The 18,917-nt window shown below is 58.1% G+C and overlaps 2 protein-coding genes across 6 annotated transcripts in view; one reads left to right on the top strand and one right to left on the bottom strand.

The window, feature by feature from the left end:
- The window catches only part of MYBPH (myosin binding protein H), a 10,092-nt gene extending 5,973 nt beyond the window's left edge, over window positions 1-4,119 (top strand). Inside the window, exons 2-8 of the mRNA XM_045298181.1 lie at window positions 101-310; window positions 487-626; window positions 1,509-1,668; window positions 2,799-2,935; window positions 3,045-3,231; window positions 3,390-3,454; window positions 4,000-4,119. Coding sequence (XP_045154116.1) covers window positions 101-310; window positions 487-626; window positions 1,509-1,668; window positions 2,799-2,935; window positions 3,045-3,231; window positions 3,390-3,454; window positions 4,000-4,119 — 1,019 coding nt within the window. The remainder of the gene's footprint in view (window positions 1-100; window positions 311-486; window positions 627-1,508; window positions 1,669-2,798; window positions 2,936-3,044; window positions 3,232-3,389; window positions 3,455-3,999) is intronic.
- Window positions 4,120-4,593: 474 nt separating this feature from the next.
- ADORA1 (adenosine A1 receptor) overlaps window positions 4,594-18,917 on the bottom strand; it is a 47,055-nt gene continuing 32,731 nt past the window's right edge. For all 5 annotated transcript variants that reach the window (XM_045298238.1, XM_045298240.1, XM_045298239.1 and 2 more), the window contains one exon: window positions 4,594-6,681. In XM_045298238.1, the coding sequence (XP_045154173.1) occupies window positions 6,042-6,681 (640 nt within the window). In that variant the 3' untranslated portion in view covers window positions 4,594-6,041. The remainder of the gene's footprint in view (window positions 6,682-18,917) is intronic.

Below are 18,917 nucleotides of genomic sequence, written 5' to 3'. Positions count from 1 at the left end.
GTGACCTCAGGGAGAGCCCATGGGACAGGCCACCCTGGGCACGGAGTCCTGAGCTGGGTGTGCACAGGGTGCCAGCACCTTCCTGTGCCTGACCTGAGAGCTCCTCTCCCACAGGGGAAGCCCAAGCCCCAGGCCTCGTGGACTCACAACGGCCAGGCCCTCGACAGCCAGCAGGCAAGTGTGCGCAGTGGGGACCAGGATTCCATCCTCTTCATCCGCAAGGCCCGGCGCTCCGACTCGGGCTGCTACGAGCTCACCTTGCAGCTGGAAGGCCTGGAGGCCAAGGCGGCCATTGACATCCTGGTGATCGGTACAGAGCCGGGGCAGGGGGGATGGCCCACCTGCTGGGGAGCCCCCACTTCTAGCCCAGTGTTGGGGGCTGGCGGGAGCAGGCCAGAGAAGTGGGACTGGAGCCAAGTGTGAGGGGTGGGGACTCGGTGGCAGGGCCCGCCTTCACCAGCCCCTCCTCACACTCTCATCCTGCAGAGAAACCTGCACCCCCCGGCAGCATCCGGCTACTGGATGTCTGGGGCTGTAATGCTGCCCTTGAATGGACACCACCCCAGGACACAGGCAACACAGAGCTGCTGGGCTACACAGTGCAGAAAGCAGACAAAAAGACAGGGGTGAGGCTGGCTGGGGCACTTGCGGGGGAGGGGGTCACAGGCCCGTCCATTGGGTCTGAGTACTGTGTCTTGGACTAACTTCCCGAGCCCAACTCCCTGTGTGGCCTTTAACAAGACCTCTTCCCTCTCTGGGCCTCTGGGTCCTCCAAGGGAGCAGCTGGCCAGACTCTCTAAGGCCATCCAAGTTCTCCTCCTCCTTGGCTGCCGACAAGTGGGTCCCAGCTGGAGGGGGCCCCTGGCGTGCATAATAGAACTTCTCCTTAGGTTTCCGTGGCCAGCGCCTCTGGGTGGGTCTGAAACCCAACCTTGTGGGTATTCCTATATTTGACCATGTCCATCAGCCATCTGAGCCAAAGCGTTCAGAGGTGGGGGTGGTTGACATCCTGATTCAGATTCAGCATGGTAGGGGCCAAGACCTTGCATTTCCAACAAACTCCTTAGTGGTGCTGAGGCTGCAGGTCCGTGGGCCACGTTGAGTGGCGGCTGTCTGTCTATTGGATTCGACCCCACAGCCATCGTGTGGGGCAGAGTAGAATGGCCCCGTGAGGTTTCCGAGGCTGTCAGTCATTGCAGATGCAGCTGGCCGGCCGCATCTCTCTCCCTCGAAGAGGCGGGTGGGGTCAAAGTGCAGACCTGGGAGTGCGTGGCAGAGTACTTAAACGCCGCACCCCTGGGGTTCCCTTGAAGGAGTGAGGCTTGAGAGTCCTGAGAACCCAGGGAGGTCAGCAGAGTGACCCCGCTGTCCATCTGCCCTATCGCAAGCCCCTCAGGCCCAAAGCCGCACAGCTGGGGCTCCCGGGACTATGAGGGGGCCGGAAAGAGGAATGGCTGCCGGACCGAGCCGGCAGAGCAGGGAGGCTGACGGGCTGGGGTCTCTCGCAGCAATGGTTCACGGTGCTGGAGCGCTACCACCCCACCACCTGCACCCTCTCCAACCTCATCGTGGGCAACTCATACTCCTTCCGGGTCTTCTCCGAAAACCAGTGCGGGCTCAGCGACTCGGCGGCCGTCACCAAGGAGCTGGCCCACATCCAGAAGGCAGGTGGGTCTGGGCCCCGACCAACTGGAAGGGGCGCCGGGGCTGGCTGGGCTTCCCCTCTCTGGGGGCTGTTGGGGGCCCACCCGGGAGCGCATGCTGCGCTCCTCACACCCACTCTGCAGGCAGCGCTGAGCGAGCACAGTCACACATTGCTACTGCATGGATGGGATGGAGGCAACTGGTGGGTTTGCACAGACCCAACCAGCAGCCCCTCCCTCCGCAGGGGGCCGCGGACTTCTTGTAAAGATGCACAGGGCTCATTGGTCTCATGAGGGTGTGCAAACGGAGGGGTGGACTCTGGGAAGTTTATTAAGCTCCCCAGCCTCCCGGCCCTGCCAGAAGCCGCAGAGATGGACAGAGAGATACGGGTGTTTACTGACGCAGCACAGGCGGCTGACCCACCTTCTTGCGTCATTTGTTAACTCCCCAGGCCTCTTCCCATGGGGACCTTGTGTGCACCCGGGCCCCCCGCCCCCCTACATGGAGCCTGGGTGGGCTCCAGAAGGCCCCCTCTTTCACAGCAGCCTGGCTGTACAGGAGGAAGGAGATGCTGTTTGAAAATAGAGAGGCCGGGGACGTCTCCACAGGCAAACAGAAATGAAATACGGCAGCCCTGACTTGCTGGTCTCCACCCTCGGCCACCCTCCTCTCATCTCTCTGAGCTTCCTGCCACCCCCAACCCCCAAATCCCTGCCCTGACCCTCTTAGGCAAGTCACTCCCCACTAAGGGCCTTAGCGTCTCACCTGTCAGGTGATGGCCCATCACTTACCGAGGCCACTGTGTGATCAGTGAAAGAACAGAAAGAGCCAGCCACCCCAGTGCTCTTGCGCTTTTTTTCTGACTCAAAGCAACTGGGTAGGATGGGTAGACCCACCCCTGTGAGCTTCCAAGGCTGTAAATCTTCACCGGAGCAGAAAACCTCATCTTTCTCCCTCGGAGGGGCTGATGGGCAACAACCGCTGACCTGTGGTTGGCTGCCCAGTGTGTAACACCCCCACTCCCGAGCGCTGCCAGGGCTCCTTCAGGGATGTAAGCTATGGATGGATGGATGTAAGGTAGGGGGGTTTATACAGAAAACAGACAAGTGTGGTCCTACGAGCTCCCCGCTGACCCCTCTCTCCCCTGAATCTAGATATTGGTGCTAAATCTACGGGGTTTACTGAGCGAGACTTTTCCGAGCCCCCCTCATTCACACAGCCCCTGGCTGACCACAGGTCCACCCCTGGCTACAGCACTCAGCTGTTCTGCAGTGTCCGGGCATCCCCCAAGGTGAGAGGGGCAGGCTCAGCAGGGTGGGCAGGGGCAAGCGGATTGAGGAAGCCTCCCAGCCCGAGTCCAGGGCCCAGCGCATCCCCAGCCCTCCTCTGTGCTCTCCCAGGCCAAGATCACCTGGATGAAAAACAAGATGGACATCCAGGGGGACCCCAAATACCGGGCCCTCTCTGAGCAAGGCGTCTGCACCCTGGAGATCCGCAAGCCCAGCCCCTTCGACTCGGGCGTCTACACCTGCAAGGCGGTCAACGTGCTGGGGGAGGCGTCGGTGGACTGCCACCTGGAGGTCAAAGGTGAGGGCTGGTAGGGAGTTTTTTTGTAGGGGCATCCCTCGGGTTGGGGGGCGGGGCAGGAGGGGTCACTCTCTGAGAAGGTGGACCAGAAAGGGCTGTCACCCAAGACAAGAGGGCCGGGCAGGGCAGGTGGACTAGATGGGGGGCAGGCTTCCCAGAGGATGTTCAAGTGGGGACACGGACCAATGTCGGGAAGGAGGTGGCGGAGTTCACCGTGGCCGGGGTAAGGATGTGCCCTCTGGAGCTCTCAGTTCCACCCCGCCCCACCCCTCGGGCCCTCGACTCCAACCCCCGGCATCTCCCACAGCATCAGCCACACACTGAGGAGGGACCAGAGGCGGCGGCGAGGAGAGGGAGAAGCAGGGTAAGTGGCTGGACCAGCCCCTCTGCTGTCTCCTGGGATGCTACGGAGATAGCAAGGCAGCCTGCCAGCAGGTGTTGAGGGCAAACAGCCTGCCAGCGCATGCAGGTACAAGTCACATACAATGAGCACACACGCCAGAGACATGGGGGAGGCCCGGCAGCCGGCTGACTAGGTAGATGGCTATGAGACAGCGACGGGTCTAGTCCTGGCTCTGGGGGACCTGGGCAGGGGCCTTCTCCTTAGGCCTGTTTCCTCGGGAGGGCACAGCCGGCCTCTTGCCTGACTCTTCTCCTTGGGGCTCCGAGGCGCTGCCGAAGGAAGGAAGCCCAGGCTTGGGCTCCTGGGGCCTTGGAAGAAAGAGAGGGGCTGCCCTCCCTTCCCTTCACCCGCATCTCTCCCGGCAGGGCATGTGGCACCCAGCTCCACCGGACTCCAGGGCTCCCAGCAGACGCCAGGGCCCAGCCTCCCAACGCCTGCCCGTTTCCATGGTGACAGCCAAGGAGCGGCCACCTGTACCAGCTTGACCGTCCACCCGCACAGGCTGGAGCCAGTCCCCCCGGTGGGGTGGGGTAGGCCTGGTCAGCTCTACCTGGGCATCCCGGGCAAGACTGAGCCTGGGGGGTGGCACACTTCGAGCACCCCTAGAGTGGGCCTGGTGCTGGCTAGAAGCGTTCCAATAAAGGTGTGTGATGTTCCGTGCAGGGGCCTCTGGCAGAAACGCCATCCAGAGGGATGGCTCACGTCACCACGGGGTGGTGTTCAGATGTGCCACCGGAGACAGGTGCCTAAGGGAGGGGCCGCGGATGTCTTGAGGATTTTCTTGACACGCCGCTGTGATTTTCAGGATCTTGCTAACCCTGAGGCAACACCCTAGGGATAGACACCCCGAGCTCCAAAGGCTTCCACACCCCCTTCCCTGGCACCTCCCCTCCCCTACCCTGGCTGTCTTCTTGCCCTACAACAGTGGGGGTGGGGTAGCCAGCAAGGCACACTCCAGGTAAGTTCACAGTCTTTTATTAGTCACACGGCCCTCCCTGGGAACCAGGGGAGACCCCAGCTCTGAGAGTGGGAAAAGATGAACTCACAGGGACCCCCCAGAACAGAGTAGAACTGCCCCCACGGGTTCCCAAGGCGGTCAGTCTTCCCGGGAGCAGACAGCCACATCTCTCCCCCAGGGAGCCGCTGGCAGGTCAGAACCACCGACCATAGATTAGCAGCCACTGAACCACTCTGCCCCTTTTGAGAGAGGAGAGGGCCTGCAATCCACACTTGGACATCATCACACCATGCCTGGTGCTACCCTCCTCTACCTGAGAGGCCCGGGCTTGTGGTGGGGGCGGGCGGGAGGTGGGGGGTCAGCGGGGTCTGGGCTGGCCCTCGGGCCCAGACTGTCTGCAACAGCTTTCCAGGAGACAGGGAAAACTGCTGGTGCTGGGAGCACCAGGTGCCAGCAAAGCTGTTTCCCCCACCCCGCCCCTTCCACACGCACGCACGCACACACATGGGTGTGCCACGTCTCACCTGCCCTGGGCCGGTCTTGTAACGGCTCCTCCCTCCAGAGGCAGGCCCTTCCCTCCTCCACCCTTCCCCAGCAGGCAGAATGTCCCCAACCGTGGCAGGCTCCTCTCCTACCAGCCAGAGGAAGCAGAGATGGATGTCCCCTAGGAGAGTCCAGGCCTGGCCTCAGGCTGGTGGGACTCAGATGGCCGAGAGTGCCACTCCAGGTGGCCCCTTGGGACACTCAGGGACAACGGGGCTCGGTGCTACCGCCTGGTGGCTGTCTGAGGCCCACGCCCAGGGCAACACACTCCCCGGGCTAAGGAGAACCTGCTCTCAGGGCCCACTCAGGGTCCACCAGCTCGTGAAGAATAAAGCAAATGTCGGGAATGATTTCTGGACCCACTCTTTCGGCCACTTCCTACGCTAGCCTGCGCCCCCACCTCCTCCCTGGGCAAGGAGAGCAGGCAGAGTACCCTGGGGGTGGGGACTGAGCTTCTTGTCTCCCTGCTTCTCCGTGTGACAGAGCAGGAGAGAAAGCGGGCCAAGACCCCTGCCTCCCTTCCATCCCGAGAGCATCCTCTCCTTCAGCTTCGTCCCAGGGCTGGCCCACCCCTGTCCTAGCACCCTCTCCCCACCCAGGTGTCTCCCTGAACTGCCCATGGGTCAGGGCCAAGGAGGTGGGGAAGCTCATGGCCCCTTTCTCCTCCTCCTCCTCTTCCCCCCACAGGGGGCGTGGACTGGTTCCTTCCCAGCTCCATCCTCCCACACTTCCTCCAGGACCTTAAGGAGCAGTTCCACGGGCTCCCTGCAAGGGGCCCCAGCTCCTTGCTTGTGTCTGCACCCCGCTCCCCGCCAGCCCACAGCCCAGGGAGACAGGTGGGAGAGCTGGGAGGTGGGAAGCAGCGGAGACCCGCTGCGCATGGGGCTGGTGGGGGCAGGGGGCAGCCTAGTCATCCGGCCTCTCTCCGGGGAGGCCGTCCTGGATGGGGGGCGCCGGCCGGCAGCGGAAGTGGTCATTCCAGATCTTGAGGAAGGTGGCCCGGAACTTGTGGATGCGGAAGGCGTAGACGATGGGGTTCATGGCCGAGTTGCCGTGGGTGAGGACAATGGCGATGTAGATGAGGATGCTGGGCTTCTGGCAGGAGGGGCAGAACAGGGTGATGCAGTTAAGGACGTGCAGGGGCAGCCAGCTGAGGGCGAAGAGGAAGAGGATGAGAGCCAGCGACTTGGCGATCTTCAGTTCCTTCCCGTAGTACTTCTGCGGGTCGCCCGCCGAGGCCGACACCTTCTTGTTGAGCTGCTTGCGGATCAGGTAGAAGACCTCCAGGTAGATGAGGACCATGAGGAGCAGCGGGGGCAGCACCCAGACGAAGAAGTTGAAGTAGACCATGTACTCCATGCTGATGACCTGCTCAAACTCGCACTGGACCACCGGCTCACCCACGCTGCCGTTGGCCACCCAGGCCTGCTGCACCTGGCTCAGGTTGTTCCAGCCGAACATCGGGGTCAGGCCCACCACGAAGGAGAGGACCCAGCAGCCGGCGATGGCCACCACGGCCCTCCGCGGGGTCACCACCGTCTTGTACCTGAGGGCAAGGAGGGCACAGTGAGAACAGAGCCCACAGCTGGGGCACCCCTGTGTTTGCTAGAGAGGGCATCGAAAGTGCAGGCCCCGGGCTGGCCATGCCTGGGCTCAGTTCCCCACAGGTAGAGGAACCTGGGTAGGGATCGCACAGCAGAGGCTGGCCTCCCAGCTGGCTGGGGTCTCTAGATGAAAACACCAGGTGCCCTAGGGTCAGCCTCCACTCACAGCGCCCCACCCCCTCCCCCAGCCCCGGTGTGTCAGAGTAGAATGCGTGTCACAGGGTCCTCAGTGCTCGGTGGTGGGCTTTTTCAGGATGGCTCAGCTGGCCTTTCTTCTGAGGCACCATGGGGTGGGCTGGAACTGACAACCTTTCGGCTAGCAGCCGAGCAAGGTGACCGTTTGCACCCCCCACCAGGGACGCCTTAATCAAGGTGAAACCTCACAGCAAACTCACTGCCCTGGAGTGGATCCTGACTCACAGTGGCCGTGGGGGGCAGGGTAGAACTGGCCCTGTGGGTTTCCCAGGCTCTGAGTCATTACAGGAGTAGAAAGCCCCATTTTTCTCCCCCGGAGTGCCTACACCCAACACATAGTCCACTAAGCCACCAGGGTTCCTTGGTGAAAGATATTCTCTCTCTGTCTCTCTCACGGCCATCAAGTCGTTGCCTACTTCTGGTGGCCCTAGAGGGCAGGGTCAAAGTGCACCTGTGGGTTTCTGAGCCTGACTCATATGAGAGTAGAAAGCCCCATCTTTCTGCAGAGCAGCTGGTGGTTTTGAACTGATGGCCTCGGGGCCAGCAGCCCACCTCGTAACCAGTACACCACCAGGGGGCCTACAGATTGTCAGAGTAAATGTGCACTAAGGCAGTGGTTCTCAACCTGTGGGTTGCCACCTCTTTAGGGGTCGGACAACCCTTTCACAGGGGTCGCCCAATTCATAACCAGAGCAAAACGACAGTGATGAAGTAGCAATGAAAATAATTGTATGGTTGGGGGGTCACCACCACATGAGGAACTGTATGAAAGGGTCGCAGCATGAGGAAGGTTGAGAACCACTGCCCTAAGGTGTTCTGCCAGCCTGCTGGGCACCTCACCATCCCTCCACTACAGCCCTCAGGGGGCAGGAGAGTGCTGTTGGAGCGAATGTCCACTTGAAGGACGAGGAGACAGAGGTTCAAAGGAGATCGCCGGCCGGCCGACAGAAGATGGCAGCTCTGCCCCCACAGCTACAGATGCTTACCGCATGCCTCCGTGGACCCAACCAGCCGGTGATTAGCCACCAGCCTGCCCACTGGGCCTGTGGCTACAACCAACAGAGCCCACGTCAGCTCCTCTTCTTGGGTGCTGACCCATCGGGCCGTGCCTCTTCCCTATCCACGACCCGTCGTCGTCACCCTCCCGGCCCTTCTAATCACTCCAGGGACCAGAGACCAGCTCCGCACTCCAGAGCCAACTGGGATTGATTTTCAGGAAGGAAGACTGGCTTTCTCGGCGCTGCTCCAACGTGCCGGGTGCTCTCTGGTATCCGTTCCCTCACTTCTGCACGTGCGCTCCGTGCACTCATTCTGCAAGCGCTGGCGGGCCTTCCCAGGCCAGGCCTTTGTCGCTGTGCTGGGAGTGAGAGAAAGAAGCCCCCCTCTGCGTAGCTTTTATTTGGGGTGAAGAGACAGAGCTAATGCTTTAAAGCCAGGAGATAAATAAACCAGGCAATTAGGGTGGAAATGTGTACTTTGACGGAAACAAGCAGGATGACGTCAAGGACCGGAGCTCCCCAACCATTCGGAAGCATTTGTAGACAATGTCTCCAAAGTATGTGAGAAGAAGGTTTGCCATCCTGGCCTCTAAGGAGCACACCAGACGTCTGTCTCAATAACTCCCAGAGTAGCTCTATTTTCTTATGGGATTTCAGAGAAGGTGGGGAAGGCCAGTGCCTCTCTTCCCTGACGGATGAAAAGCTGGGATTTGGGGGGTTGGGGTTGTGTTACACCGGATGGTGCAAATAGCTAATGTACTCTATTGCTTACTGAAAGGCTCAAGACCCGCCTGCCCCCAGAGTGCAGAAAGGCCTAGGCAGTCGACAGGCAAGGCTGACCGAGGGCCAGGAGGGGCGAGCCACAGGGGAGGACGGAGGGTTTCAACCCTCTGGGCTCCCTACTGCCCTCTAAATCAAACCAGCCCACAGCCACTGTGTCCTCGGCCCACACGCTGCCTTGGCACGAGTGCCCAGGCTGGGCCCATCCCGCTCCACCAGGCACTGGCTCCGCAGCGGCAGCGGCAGCCTGCCCAGTTGTTTTTTTCCAGTGCAGCATCTGAGATGAATGGGGCGCCCTCCCGCGCACGTCCACTGGCCCCCGAGCTCCCCGAGTGCGCACGGAGAGCCCCCAACACGCCGCTCTTCTGGCCACATCTGCAGCCTGCTCCTCCACTTGCAGGAATTCTTCAGGGTCCCTCTTAGCCTGGCCAACAGTTCCAGACCCCTGGAGCAAAGTCCACCGCCCAGGGAAACCTTTGCACCATGAGGGAAGGGATGCTTTGCAGGGTGGAGAAAGCAGCTGTGTTGGGGCCCACCCCATCTTGAAGAAAAGCACTAGGAGAGGCCTGGGGACATCTTTCTGATCTCGCCATCACTCCAGGGGCCACTGAGGAGTCCAGTTGCCTCCCCATCCTCCCTGTGATGTCCTCCCTGACTCACAGTACAAGAACCTTGTTCACTGGCATCTCCCTGAACTGTCTTAACTGACCCTCGGCCTTGCACCCTCTTGTGAGTACAGCCCACTTGGAATCGTGTTCTGGGCAGCGTAACCAGGGCCCAGGGGGTTGGGGGAGCTGCTAACTGCAAAGCCAGCCATTCAAACCCAGGGGAGGACATGAGGCCGTCTGCCCCCATAAAGATTTACAGTCTTAGAACCTCTGGGCTGGGGTCACTGGAAGTCAGAATGCAAGCACCGGGTGCTGTCCGGTAAGCCTCGGATGGCTAGCGGTGAGGTCGAGAGTTTCAGCCCACCAGCCGTTCTTGGGGAGAAAGCGGGGGTCCCCAGCTCCTGTAAGACTCACAGCCTCAGAAGCCCCACAGCGGCAGGGAGGCTGAGTGAGTCAGAAGCAGGGTCATGGGGCACAGTGAGTTAAGCAGTGTGGTCACGGTCAGGTGCCCACAATGTGTCTCTCCCAGGCCGGTTTTCCTTTACCTGAGCTCATGACCTTTCAAGCCCCTAGAAACACTCACACCTGAGACAACTCCCATTTCTAGACGCTCAGCAGACACCGTCCAATGGCTGTGAATGCCTGTGGTCAGGCCTTGTTCCTGATCCCAGCGTCCCCTCGGATGAAAGCCACTCCGGGCACGAGTCTTTGAGGAGAGGCCAAAGGCACAGGCACAGCTGTTCACAGGCAGAGTGGAGAGCTTGCCACCGCTGGCCAGGGGGAAGGTGGGGCAGGTCCCAGCGGCCCTCATCAGGACCACCCAGGGCTGCAGCTGCAAAAGGAGCCAGGAGACCAGACAGCCCTCTCCACTGGTGCCATCACCTCTATTGTTTATGTCCCATCCAAGTCTCAGGCCACCTCACAGCCAGCCTGCGAGGAGGACAGCACAGACAACGCAATTCCACAGGTGAAGCCCCCACTGGGCAATCACTTGCTTGGGTCCCCTGACTCTAAGGCCCGCTCCCCTGCAGGCAGTAGGCTGATGTGGGTCCCTGAGATGGAGATGGGGTGTGGGGGGGGCGGTGGCAGGCTGGGGGCTCTCTGACTCAGGAGCCTGACAGTGGTGCAAAGCCTGTTGAAAGAAGGTGCTGCCTGGGATGGAGATGGGCCAGGTGCCTCCAGCCTTGCTGGCCAGCCTGAGGACCAGGGGGGGCTGGGTGTCCAGCCCAGGACCCACAGCCGAGCAATGATGACCAACTGAGAGAGAAGAGCTGGGCAAAAAAAACGTGTCCCAGGTGGTGGTGGTGGGGTGGGGGGAGTGGAGTGGTGAGCAACTTCTAACTAGAGAGGGTTCTTGCTCCTCCACTCCCCCTCTCCCTTCCTGTCTGCCTAGAACCTGAGGTTAAAGCTTTCCTGGGGCTCCTCCAGGCCCCGGTCCCAGCAGGCACTGGGGCGTAGGGTATCAGCCCTCATCTGTTTTTCTTGCTATTTTCTCCTTGGTGGGAAAGGGCGGGACCTGAGCCCTTGGCTGAGGTGGGGCAGCCTCTCACAGGAAGGCCTGCCTCTGGGGCCCAGGGGGAGATTTCTTCTCCCTGCACATGGGAAAGGGAAGCAGAGGTTGCAAGCCCGGGTGCACCTAGGGCGGGCTATGTGTAGTGTGCCTGCAGTACTAAGGCAGGGGGCCAGGGATGTGCTGAGGGCCAGCAGAGGGAGGGCTGCCTCCAGAGGCCTAAGTGGAGCAATCAGGGTGGTCTTGACCACCTCCAGATTCCCCCTCACCACAGCATACAAGCCCGCCGCTGCTGGGGCGTTCTGTTTGCTGGGTGAAGCCTTGCCCTCGGCACACACCATCTTTAACGGCCAAGTGAACACTAGGACTGGCGCGTGGATGAGTTACGTAGCCGATGCCATCTTCTCTGGGATGTGGTCATGATGCAGACTGGGTACCTGGGGTAACAGGGCGGCAGAGACCCTGGGGGGAAAGCATCAAGAAAGATGGAGCAGTGGGCTGCTGTGGCGTGTCTTAGGGCTGCCAAGAGCTGGCCTTCTGAAGAGATAAAACAGTTCGAATCCTTGCTCTGTAGTATTAAATTAAAAAATAATAATAATTGACGCTGAGGGAGGTGGAGGGGCCAGCCCCCACCCGCTGCTACTCCTACGAGTTCAGTAATACTACTTCTGGGTTCAGTAATGCACAATTGTACGGTTGAGATATATAAGTATTATATTAAAGTCATCGAGAGCATGAGAGATAATACAATACAGTCAGGCATGATACATAGCAACATTGCTCACCTCAGCCCAGCTTGGTGGTCCACGTGGAGAGAGGGGGAAGGGAAGGAGGGAAAGGGAACAAGGGAGAGGGGAGTGACCAGGGAGTGAGCAGCAAGGAACTCAGAGTCAGAGAGAGTCAGAGAGAGAAGTCCAACCCCTATAGTGCTGACCCTTGCCTATATACCTTTGGGGGCATGCCAGCCCACTAATTACAGGTAGAGACATATGTCACAGGAAGGGGCTGCACTATAGGTTACACAGCAATGAGAGGGTGGTCTAGGGGGTGGTCTCTGGGTCTCCATAGGAACCATTATCAGTAGGGTGCAAACCCCTCCAACAGGAGCCTGTCCATTGTCTCCAGAGGCAGGGAGCAGGCCCACCCCTGTGGAGGGATGAGACAGCAGTCTGGCAACTGATTGCCTTCAGTGGGGGAATGCCTGCGCATCTGACCTCCCCCCACATTGCTCTGCCGATGTTAAGTTTGCAGGTGGAAATCAGGAAAGGACGTCTACAAATCCTGCTCCCAAAAAGGGCTGAGCAGAAGCAGCCAGGGGTCCCTCCCGGAGGAGAGGGAGATCCCACAGGCTGCAGGTGAGGAGGGAGTTCAGACACACTCGTTAGCTCATCAACAGGGATGGGCAGAATGATCACCTTCTGTGTAGGAGCCCTGGAGAAAGATGGGGCTTCCTACTCCTGTAAAGAGTTCTGGTCTCGGAAACTCACTGGGAAGTTCTGCCCTGTTCTACAGGATCACTGTGAGTTGGCAGGGAGTTTGTTCTGGGTTTTGACGTAGCAGCCCCGCGCTCTATTTCTGGCCAACGCACCACTTGTGGGATGACCACCCTTTGTCAACGGAGGCTGAACAGGAGCTGCTAGATTAAGCATGACTAGGAAGAAAAGTCGGGCAACTTGCCACTTGGTTGGCCCAACGTGTGTAACACTTGTATTTCCTCACTCATTGCTTACTGACTGGGATCTTAGACGCCTGCAAAGAGCGACCCCAGACACAGCAATCGGTCTCTATTCTCCTAGAGCAGTGGTTCTCACCTCCCTAAGGCCGCGACCCTGCCATACAGCTCCTCAGGTGGTGGAGACCCCCCAACCCTAAAATTCTTTTCATTGCTACTTCATCACTGTCATTTTGCTACTGTTATGAATCGGACGACCCCTGTGAAAGGGCCGTTCGACCCCTAAAGGGGGTCTCGACCCACAGGTTAAGACCCGCTGTCCTAGAGCAACAGAGGAAGGGGAGTGAGGCTAGGAGGAGGTGGGGTGTGGTGGAAGGCCTCCGTGAACAGAGAGGTGCTGACGGAGTCCTGATGGAGAGCAGGAAAGCGCAGAACAGAATTCTGATTCTCATGGACTCCTGACGTTCCAGAGCCAAGCATGAACTCCTGAAAGTGACTGCTCTGAGTCCATCATGAAACTTTAAACCAAAAATATCCTTCAAGAGAGAGCGAAAAACATGCCCAAGGTCACTTGACAAGTAAGAGATAGAGAAGAAACTTCTAAGGTTGAAATGTGTCCAGGTCCCTTTTTGGAAGCCCGCTCTGGCACTCCAGGGAGATGGAGGGTGAGGGAGGATCGGGGAGCAGGAACCAGAGCAGAAGGAGCGAGCTCTGGTTAGGGCCCAAAAGGAAAGTCCCATTTCCTCCTGGAAGCCTCCCTGGATGACGTGGCTCCGTGGTCACCGTCTTGCCCTGCTTGGGACCCTCGTTAGGACCAGGTGCTAGGGCCCAGAAGGTGGAAATGAACAGGTGTGCTCATTCTCCAGGCAGACAGACAACAGGTATGCAAATAAACCAGATCATCTCAGGTCTGGTTTGCCACGGGATCTACCATGGGAAGACCTACCACGGGAAATAAACCGCGAGAGAAAAGGGCTTGGGGACAGGCGGCTGCTGGAGCAGACTGGGTGGTGGTGGGCTCTCAGAGGACGGGACAGGCGATGGCGGGGCAAAGGCCTGGGCAGAGCCTGCCCGGTGGGGCACAGCCAGAGTCCAGGTGGAAGGAGGCGGAGCGGGCTTCAAGGGACAGAAAGGAGTAGCAGGGAGAAGGGAAGGGGGGGGCAGAGAGTAGCACCTGTGGCCTGGAGGGGTGGGGATGGGGGGCACAGGAAAGATGCTGGGGGCTATCTTAAGGAGACAGGAAACCATTGTCAGCAAAAAGCGTACCGCGATCTTGACTTCTGTTTTCACGATATTACTTTTAAAACCAGTGTCACATACCCATTGAGATGCTTCGACAAAGAAATGCCGTGTCGGAAGTGCTCACTCACTGAAGGCAAGGGTCTGGAAGACAGCCCGCTGGAAGAGACACCTCTCTGGGCCTACTGACAGAGCGTGGGTCTGATAGAACGCAGAAATGATCGAGCGGCATCATTAACATCACACACGGACCAAGTTTTGCTGAAGATGATTTTTAAATGGTGGCTGCGATACATTCAGACAAGTCGAGCCGATTCTGAAGAAGGTGCGGTACGAAGAACACCGCTGCTGGCATCAGATGGATCTCGGTTGAAAGTGGAGAGTCTGAGAAGGATGTTGCCCTGTGACTTATTGATTGTGCACAGGCACGTCACTGTGGGGAACATAGTAAATGTTGGGCGACACTGCCCCAAATAGGAATTCCAGAACTCTGCGTTGTGCTCATGCAGAAGCTGTACACAGAGCAAGCAGCAGTCACTGCGACAGAACAAGGGGACAGTGTGGGGTTTCAAGTCAGGAGAGCGATGCCTCAGGGTTGCCCTGTGACCTTGGTTATTCAATCTGTGTGCCAGCAACCCTCTGAGGAGCTGGGCTGTCTGAACGGCCTGGCATCAGGATAGGAGCAAGACACAGGAACAGCCTTCGCTCTGCAGGCAACACGACCTTCCTCGTTGGAAGTGAAGAGGACTGGATGCATTTACTGATGATCAAAGACTACAACCTGCCCTATGAATCACCCCTTAAGGGGAAGGAAACAGGAAGTCTTCGCCCCGGGCCAGCACGAAAGCTTCGTGGCAAATGGAGCCAAGATTGAACTTGTCAAGGATTTAATTGGACTTGGATCCACCCATCAGTCCCCATGGCAGTGGTTCTCAACTTGTGGGTCATGACCCCTGTGGTAGTCACCTAATATGGTGTCAATTTAAGGATTAAGAGTGTAGGGGTGTTGTCTAAGCTGTCAATCTGGAGATAGCCAATGGTACTTCTGTGTGGGCATGGCCTTCTGAGAATTCTGGGAAATCTGGTACCTCCTTCTTGGAGGCAGAAGATACCTCTCTCTCTGCTACTCCCTGGGAGACATCACAGATGACAAGATACATGGGAGTACTCAAGTGCCCTGAGCTGGAGGAACCACGTGGAGACCCCTGCCAGCACTGATATGCTTCCACTGCCACTGGATCTACAAGACTTTCTACCCACTGGCCTGTGACTGTCCTGCATTCGGCATCATTGCATGTGTTTCATGAGTCTACAGACGACTTTATGGATTGCTGTCGGACATATGGGCTAATGTCGGACTTATGGACTTGATCTGGACTGGGCTGGGATGTTTCCTCAGTGTTCAATTGCTCTTGTATATAAACCTATCACTTATATACATGTGTGTCCATGAATTTGTTTCCCTAGTCTACCCAGACTAACACAACCCCTTTGGGGGTTGAACGATCCTTTCACAGGGGTCACCTAAGACTATCAGAAAACACATATTTCTGATGGTCTTAGGAGCCGAGACACCGCTCCTCTATCCGTCTCCGAACAGATCCTCTCACACACAAGTACCCGGCGTGAAGACTGTTACCCGCGCTACACCATGCTTTAAGACAAAATTTCATTTATTTGTCATTAGAAATAAATATTTCACACTATGGAATCACATATTGTTTCTGAGATGAATCACTATGCTTTCATGATGTTCAATTTGTAACAATGAAAATATATCCTGCCTATCAGATATTTACATGACGATTCATAACAGTAGCAAAATGACAGTGATGAAGTAGCAGTGAAAGTAATTTGATGGTTGGGGGTCACCACCACATGAGGAGCTGTATGAAAGGGCCACTGCCTGAGGAGGGTTGAGAAGCTTGGCCCCATGGGATCAACGGTTGAGAAATCAAATACCGCATCGCTTCGGGCAGGTCTGCTGCCCAAGACCTCGTGCAAGTGGTGAAGAGCAGAGACATCCCGTTGAGGCCTACAGAGCACCTGGCCCAAGCTACAGTGTCTCCAATTGCCTCGTAGGCATGAAAAAGCTGGACAATAATAACGCCTATAGAACTGTTGCATGATGGTGTTGGCCAAAGAATATCGGAAATCAACTGCTAGAAGGCTGCACAAATCTGCCTGTGGTCGTCCTGCATTCGGCATCATTGCATGTGTTTCTTGAGTCTGAAGAGGACTTTATAGCTAAGTATCGAACATATGGACTAATAGCGGACTTAGGGGCTTGGACTGGGCTGGGTCGGGATGCTTTCTGAATGTACAATCACCCTTTATATAAAACTCTCACATCTGAGAGTGCCATCAATGTGTTTCTCTGGTCCACCCGGACTGACACAAGCCAGGACCAAAAACGCCCCCTGCTGAGTTCGGATGGTGATGCGAGAGAGAAAGAGAATCCCTTATCCTTGGAGGTTGCCATCCCCGGAGACCCCCAAGGGACTCTCCCCACTCACTCTGAACTTCACACGAGTTTCGTCAGGGGCATACCTGAGCACCTCCCACATTAGCCTTTTCACTCCCCGCTCGTCTATCTCCCCAAGATGTCTAAGGAGCTTCCTCCGGGTCTCATCACCTCCTCAGACAAGAGTCCCCGCCAATCGGATGAGACAGCCCCTGTATGCTGAGGCTTCTCGCCATGTTTCATTTTCTCAGTGTGTTTATCATTTCGTAGCTCACACACACACACTCACGTGTAACACGTACATCGCCTGTGTCTATGCGTTCACGATCGGTGGCCCTCTGGTAGAAGTCACCTCCACTAGGAGGTTTTTCATTCTGTGTTCGCTGCTGTGCCCACCCCCTCCCCCGCTCGCCTGCCCCCACCCCTAGAACAGTGCTCCCCAACCGTGTGTTGAGTGAGTAAGTGAGTGAATGGCCGTGAAAACGGATAAGCAAGTCCCTACATCCATTTATTCAGAAGTGATCCGAGGCCATGCCATGTGAGTTCACTGCAGGGAGCACTACACAGTAGGTGCTCCGTGACAGGCAGCCAGATATCAAGCAAAGGGCCCGCTCCCCGGTGCAACCTCTACTCCGGGGACAGAAGAGGAGAATCCTGCTCTCGGTCATTTCCCCCGTGCCGGGAGCTGCCGCTGAATCTGCCCCCCCGGCGGCCCCTGTGACATGAGGCTGATGCCATGAAGACTCTTAGATGAGGGGTGAGCAAGCGCCACCCAGGCACTGGGACCGCCACCCACATCCTTTGCAGCCCCAAGGCCCGGTATTGCCTCGGCCCGAAACAACCTCCCCAGAAGCGTCCAGGAGGCAGCCCAGAAAAACAGAGCCTCCACCCGAGCCCTACACTTCAGAGCCCCTCCCCGACCTTCTGCCTCATGAATGACCCCCTCGTGCTGCGTGAGAACGTGGTGGTGCGTGTGTCCCGGCTGGGCACAGTGGGACAGCCTCAGAGAAGCATGCCGCCTGGGCGGTGTGGGGACAGAGCAGGAAGAGCGCCCGGTGGCCTCAGAGGTGCACAGACCGTGGGACAGAGGCAAGCACGGGAGCATTTGACGGAGGAGAGAAGGGGTGGTAACGGGGGTAGAGGCCACAGAGTATCTTCTGAGCGAGAACGGCCAATTGGAAGGTGCCCAGTGGGGAGAATCTGTCCCTAGACAAGCAAGACAGTATGGTGGCCAGGACCCCTGCCCTCTGCATTTCCCAAGGACCTGGGTCAGCCGGGTGCATGACCCATGCATGGGAGTGGAGGGCAGAGAGTGAGTCCAGGGTCTCGCCCCACTCTCTTCTCCATCCTCACCCCGTCTCAGCCAGCGGTTACAGCGCCTGGGGGCTCCAGCTCCCACCAGATGGCCCAGCAGGGTTCCGGCTGCCGTCAGCTGTCTGCAGCCCCCTCTTCGGCCCAGGATCTGCTTCCCGGTGCTGCTCGTCTCTTGGGACCTCACTGCCCCGCTGGCCAGCTTCAGCACTGGTGGAGTCCATTCCTGGCCTAGAGAGCCCTCCGCCTCAACTACTACGAGGACTTCTGCTCCCAGTTAGGCCCGGGGCTCCGGGGGGCACACACGGTGGAGTGCTGGCTAACCCGAATGCACCCAGAGGTGCCTGAGAAGACAAGCCTGGTGATCCACTCGCAAAAACCCGTCACCGAACACCCTGTAGCTCGCACCTGGGGGCGGGGGATGAGTCACACCAACGTCAAGGTGACTGGTGTGTTCGACCTGGCTGGTTGGGAGTGAGGCTGGAGCAGAGGGATGGATCATCACAGAGAACGCCGGCCCGGGGGCTGCAAGAAGAGACCAAGTCTGCATAATGCACACTGGCTCAGGACAGAGAGAAGCCCCCTGAAGGATCAGTGTGCAAAGGGCCCGTGCACAATTCTGTCTGGCGGCAGGGGTGATAACGTGTCCACAGTCATGGAGACCAGGGCAGGGTCGCCAGGGCCCACACACCCTGCTTCCCACCTTGCCCCTCCCCAAAGCTCTGGGCTGGGAGGCTGGGGGCAGGACACCCCTTTGCAAGAGCTGGAGGCCGAATTGTTCCATCCGGCCCAACCTTGCGCTCTGCGAAGGAGCTCTATTTCTCCCACCACCTTCCTGCTCCTTTCTTTATCAAGGATCTCAGCGGCTGGTAACTGGAAACTTGCATCTCAGAGGCAGGAAAGTAAGCCTTGAAAATGATTAAACTACTTTCTGCAGAGAAATTCTTCCTCCCAGAGGAAAACAGGAAACCAGATACAATCAGAGGCACTCTCTGGGCATTCTCCAGGGGCCAAATGTTTAGCAGTAACACCACCCCGGGGAGTCTGGCTCAGGGGCTCTGAGGAGGGGGCCTGGGTGTCTGGGGCCTAGTCTTCCTGCCTAGAATGCTGCTCGCTTCGGCCCTGGCCACCTCCGGACATGAGTGTCCACCAGTGCCCAGGAGGGGGACCTGACTGGTATGCACCCCCAAGGCCACCTGCAGGAACATGGGGAGGGGTGGGGCGCGATGCTCTGAGCACCTTGACAGAAAAGAGCTGGATCAATCGATTAGGTCATTTGTGTCATGGGCCTTGGAAACAGTCCCTGGTCACTTGCTGAGACAAATAACTTGCAGGCTGGTAGGAAAGGTGGCAAATTCATTTATGTGTTTCTCTACAATCCTTATTCGGAACTTCCCCCCC

This window comes from Echinops telfairi, unplaced genomic scaffold, assembly GCF_000313985.2.
Source record: "Echinops telfairi isolate 266 unplaced genomic scaffold, ASM31398v2 ScPeMD7_7424;HRSCAF=8462, whole genome shotgun sequence".
NCBI lineage: Eukaryota > Metazoa > Chordata > Mammalia > Afrosoricida > Tenrecidae > Echinops > Echinops telfairi.
Note: the sequence above shows the minus strand (reverse complement) of the source record. Positions and strands in the feature narration are given on the sequence as shown.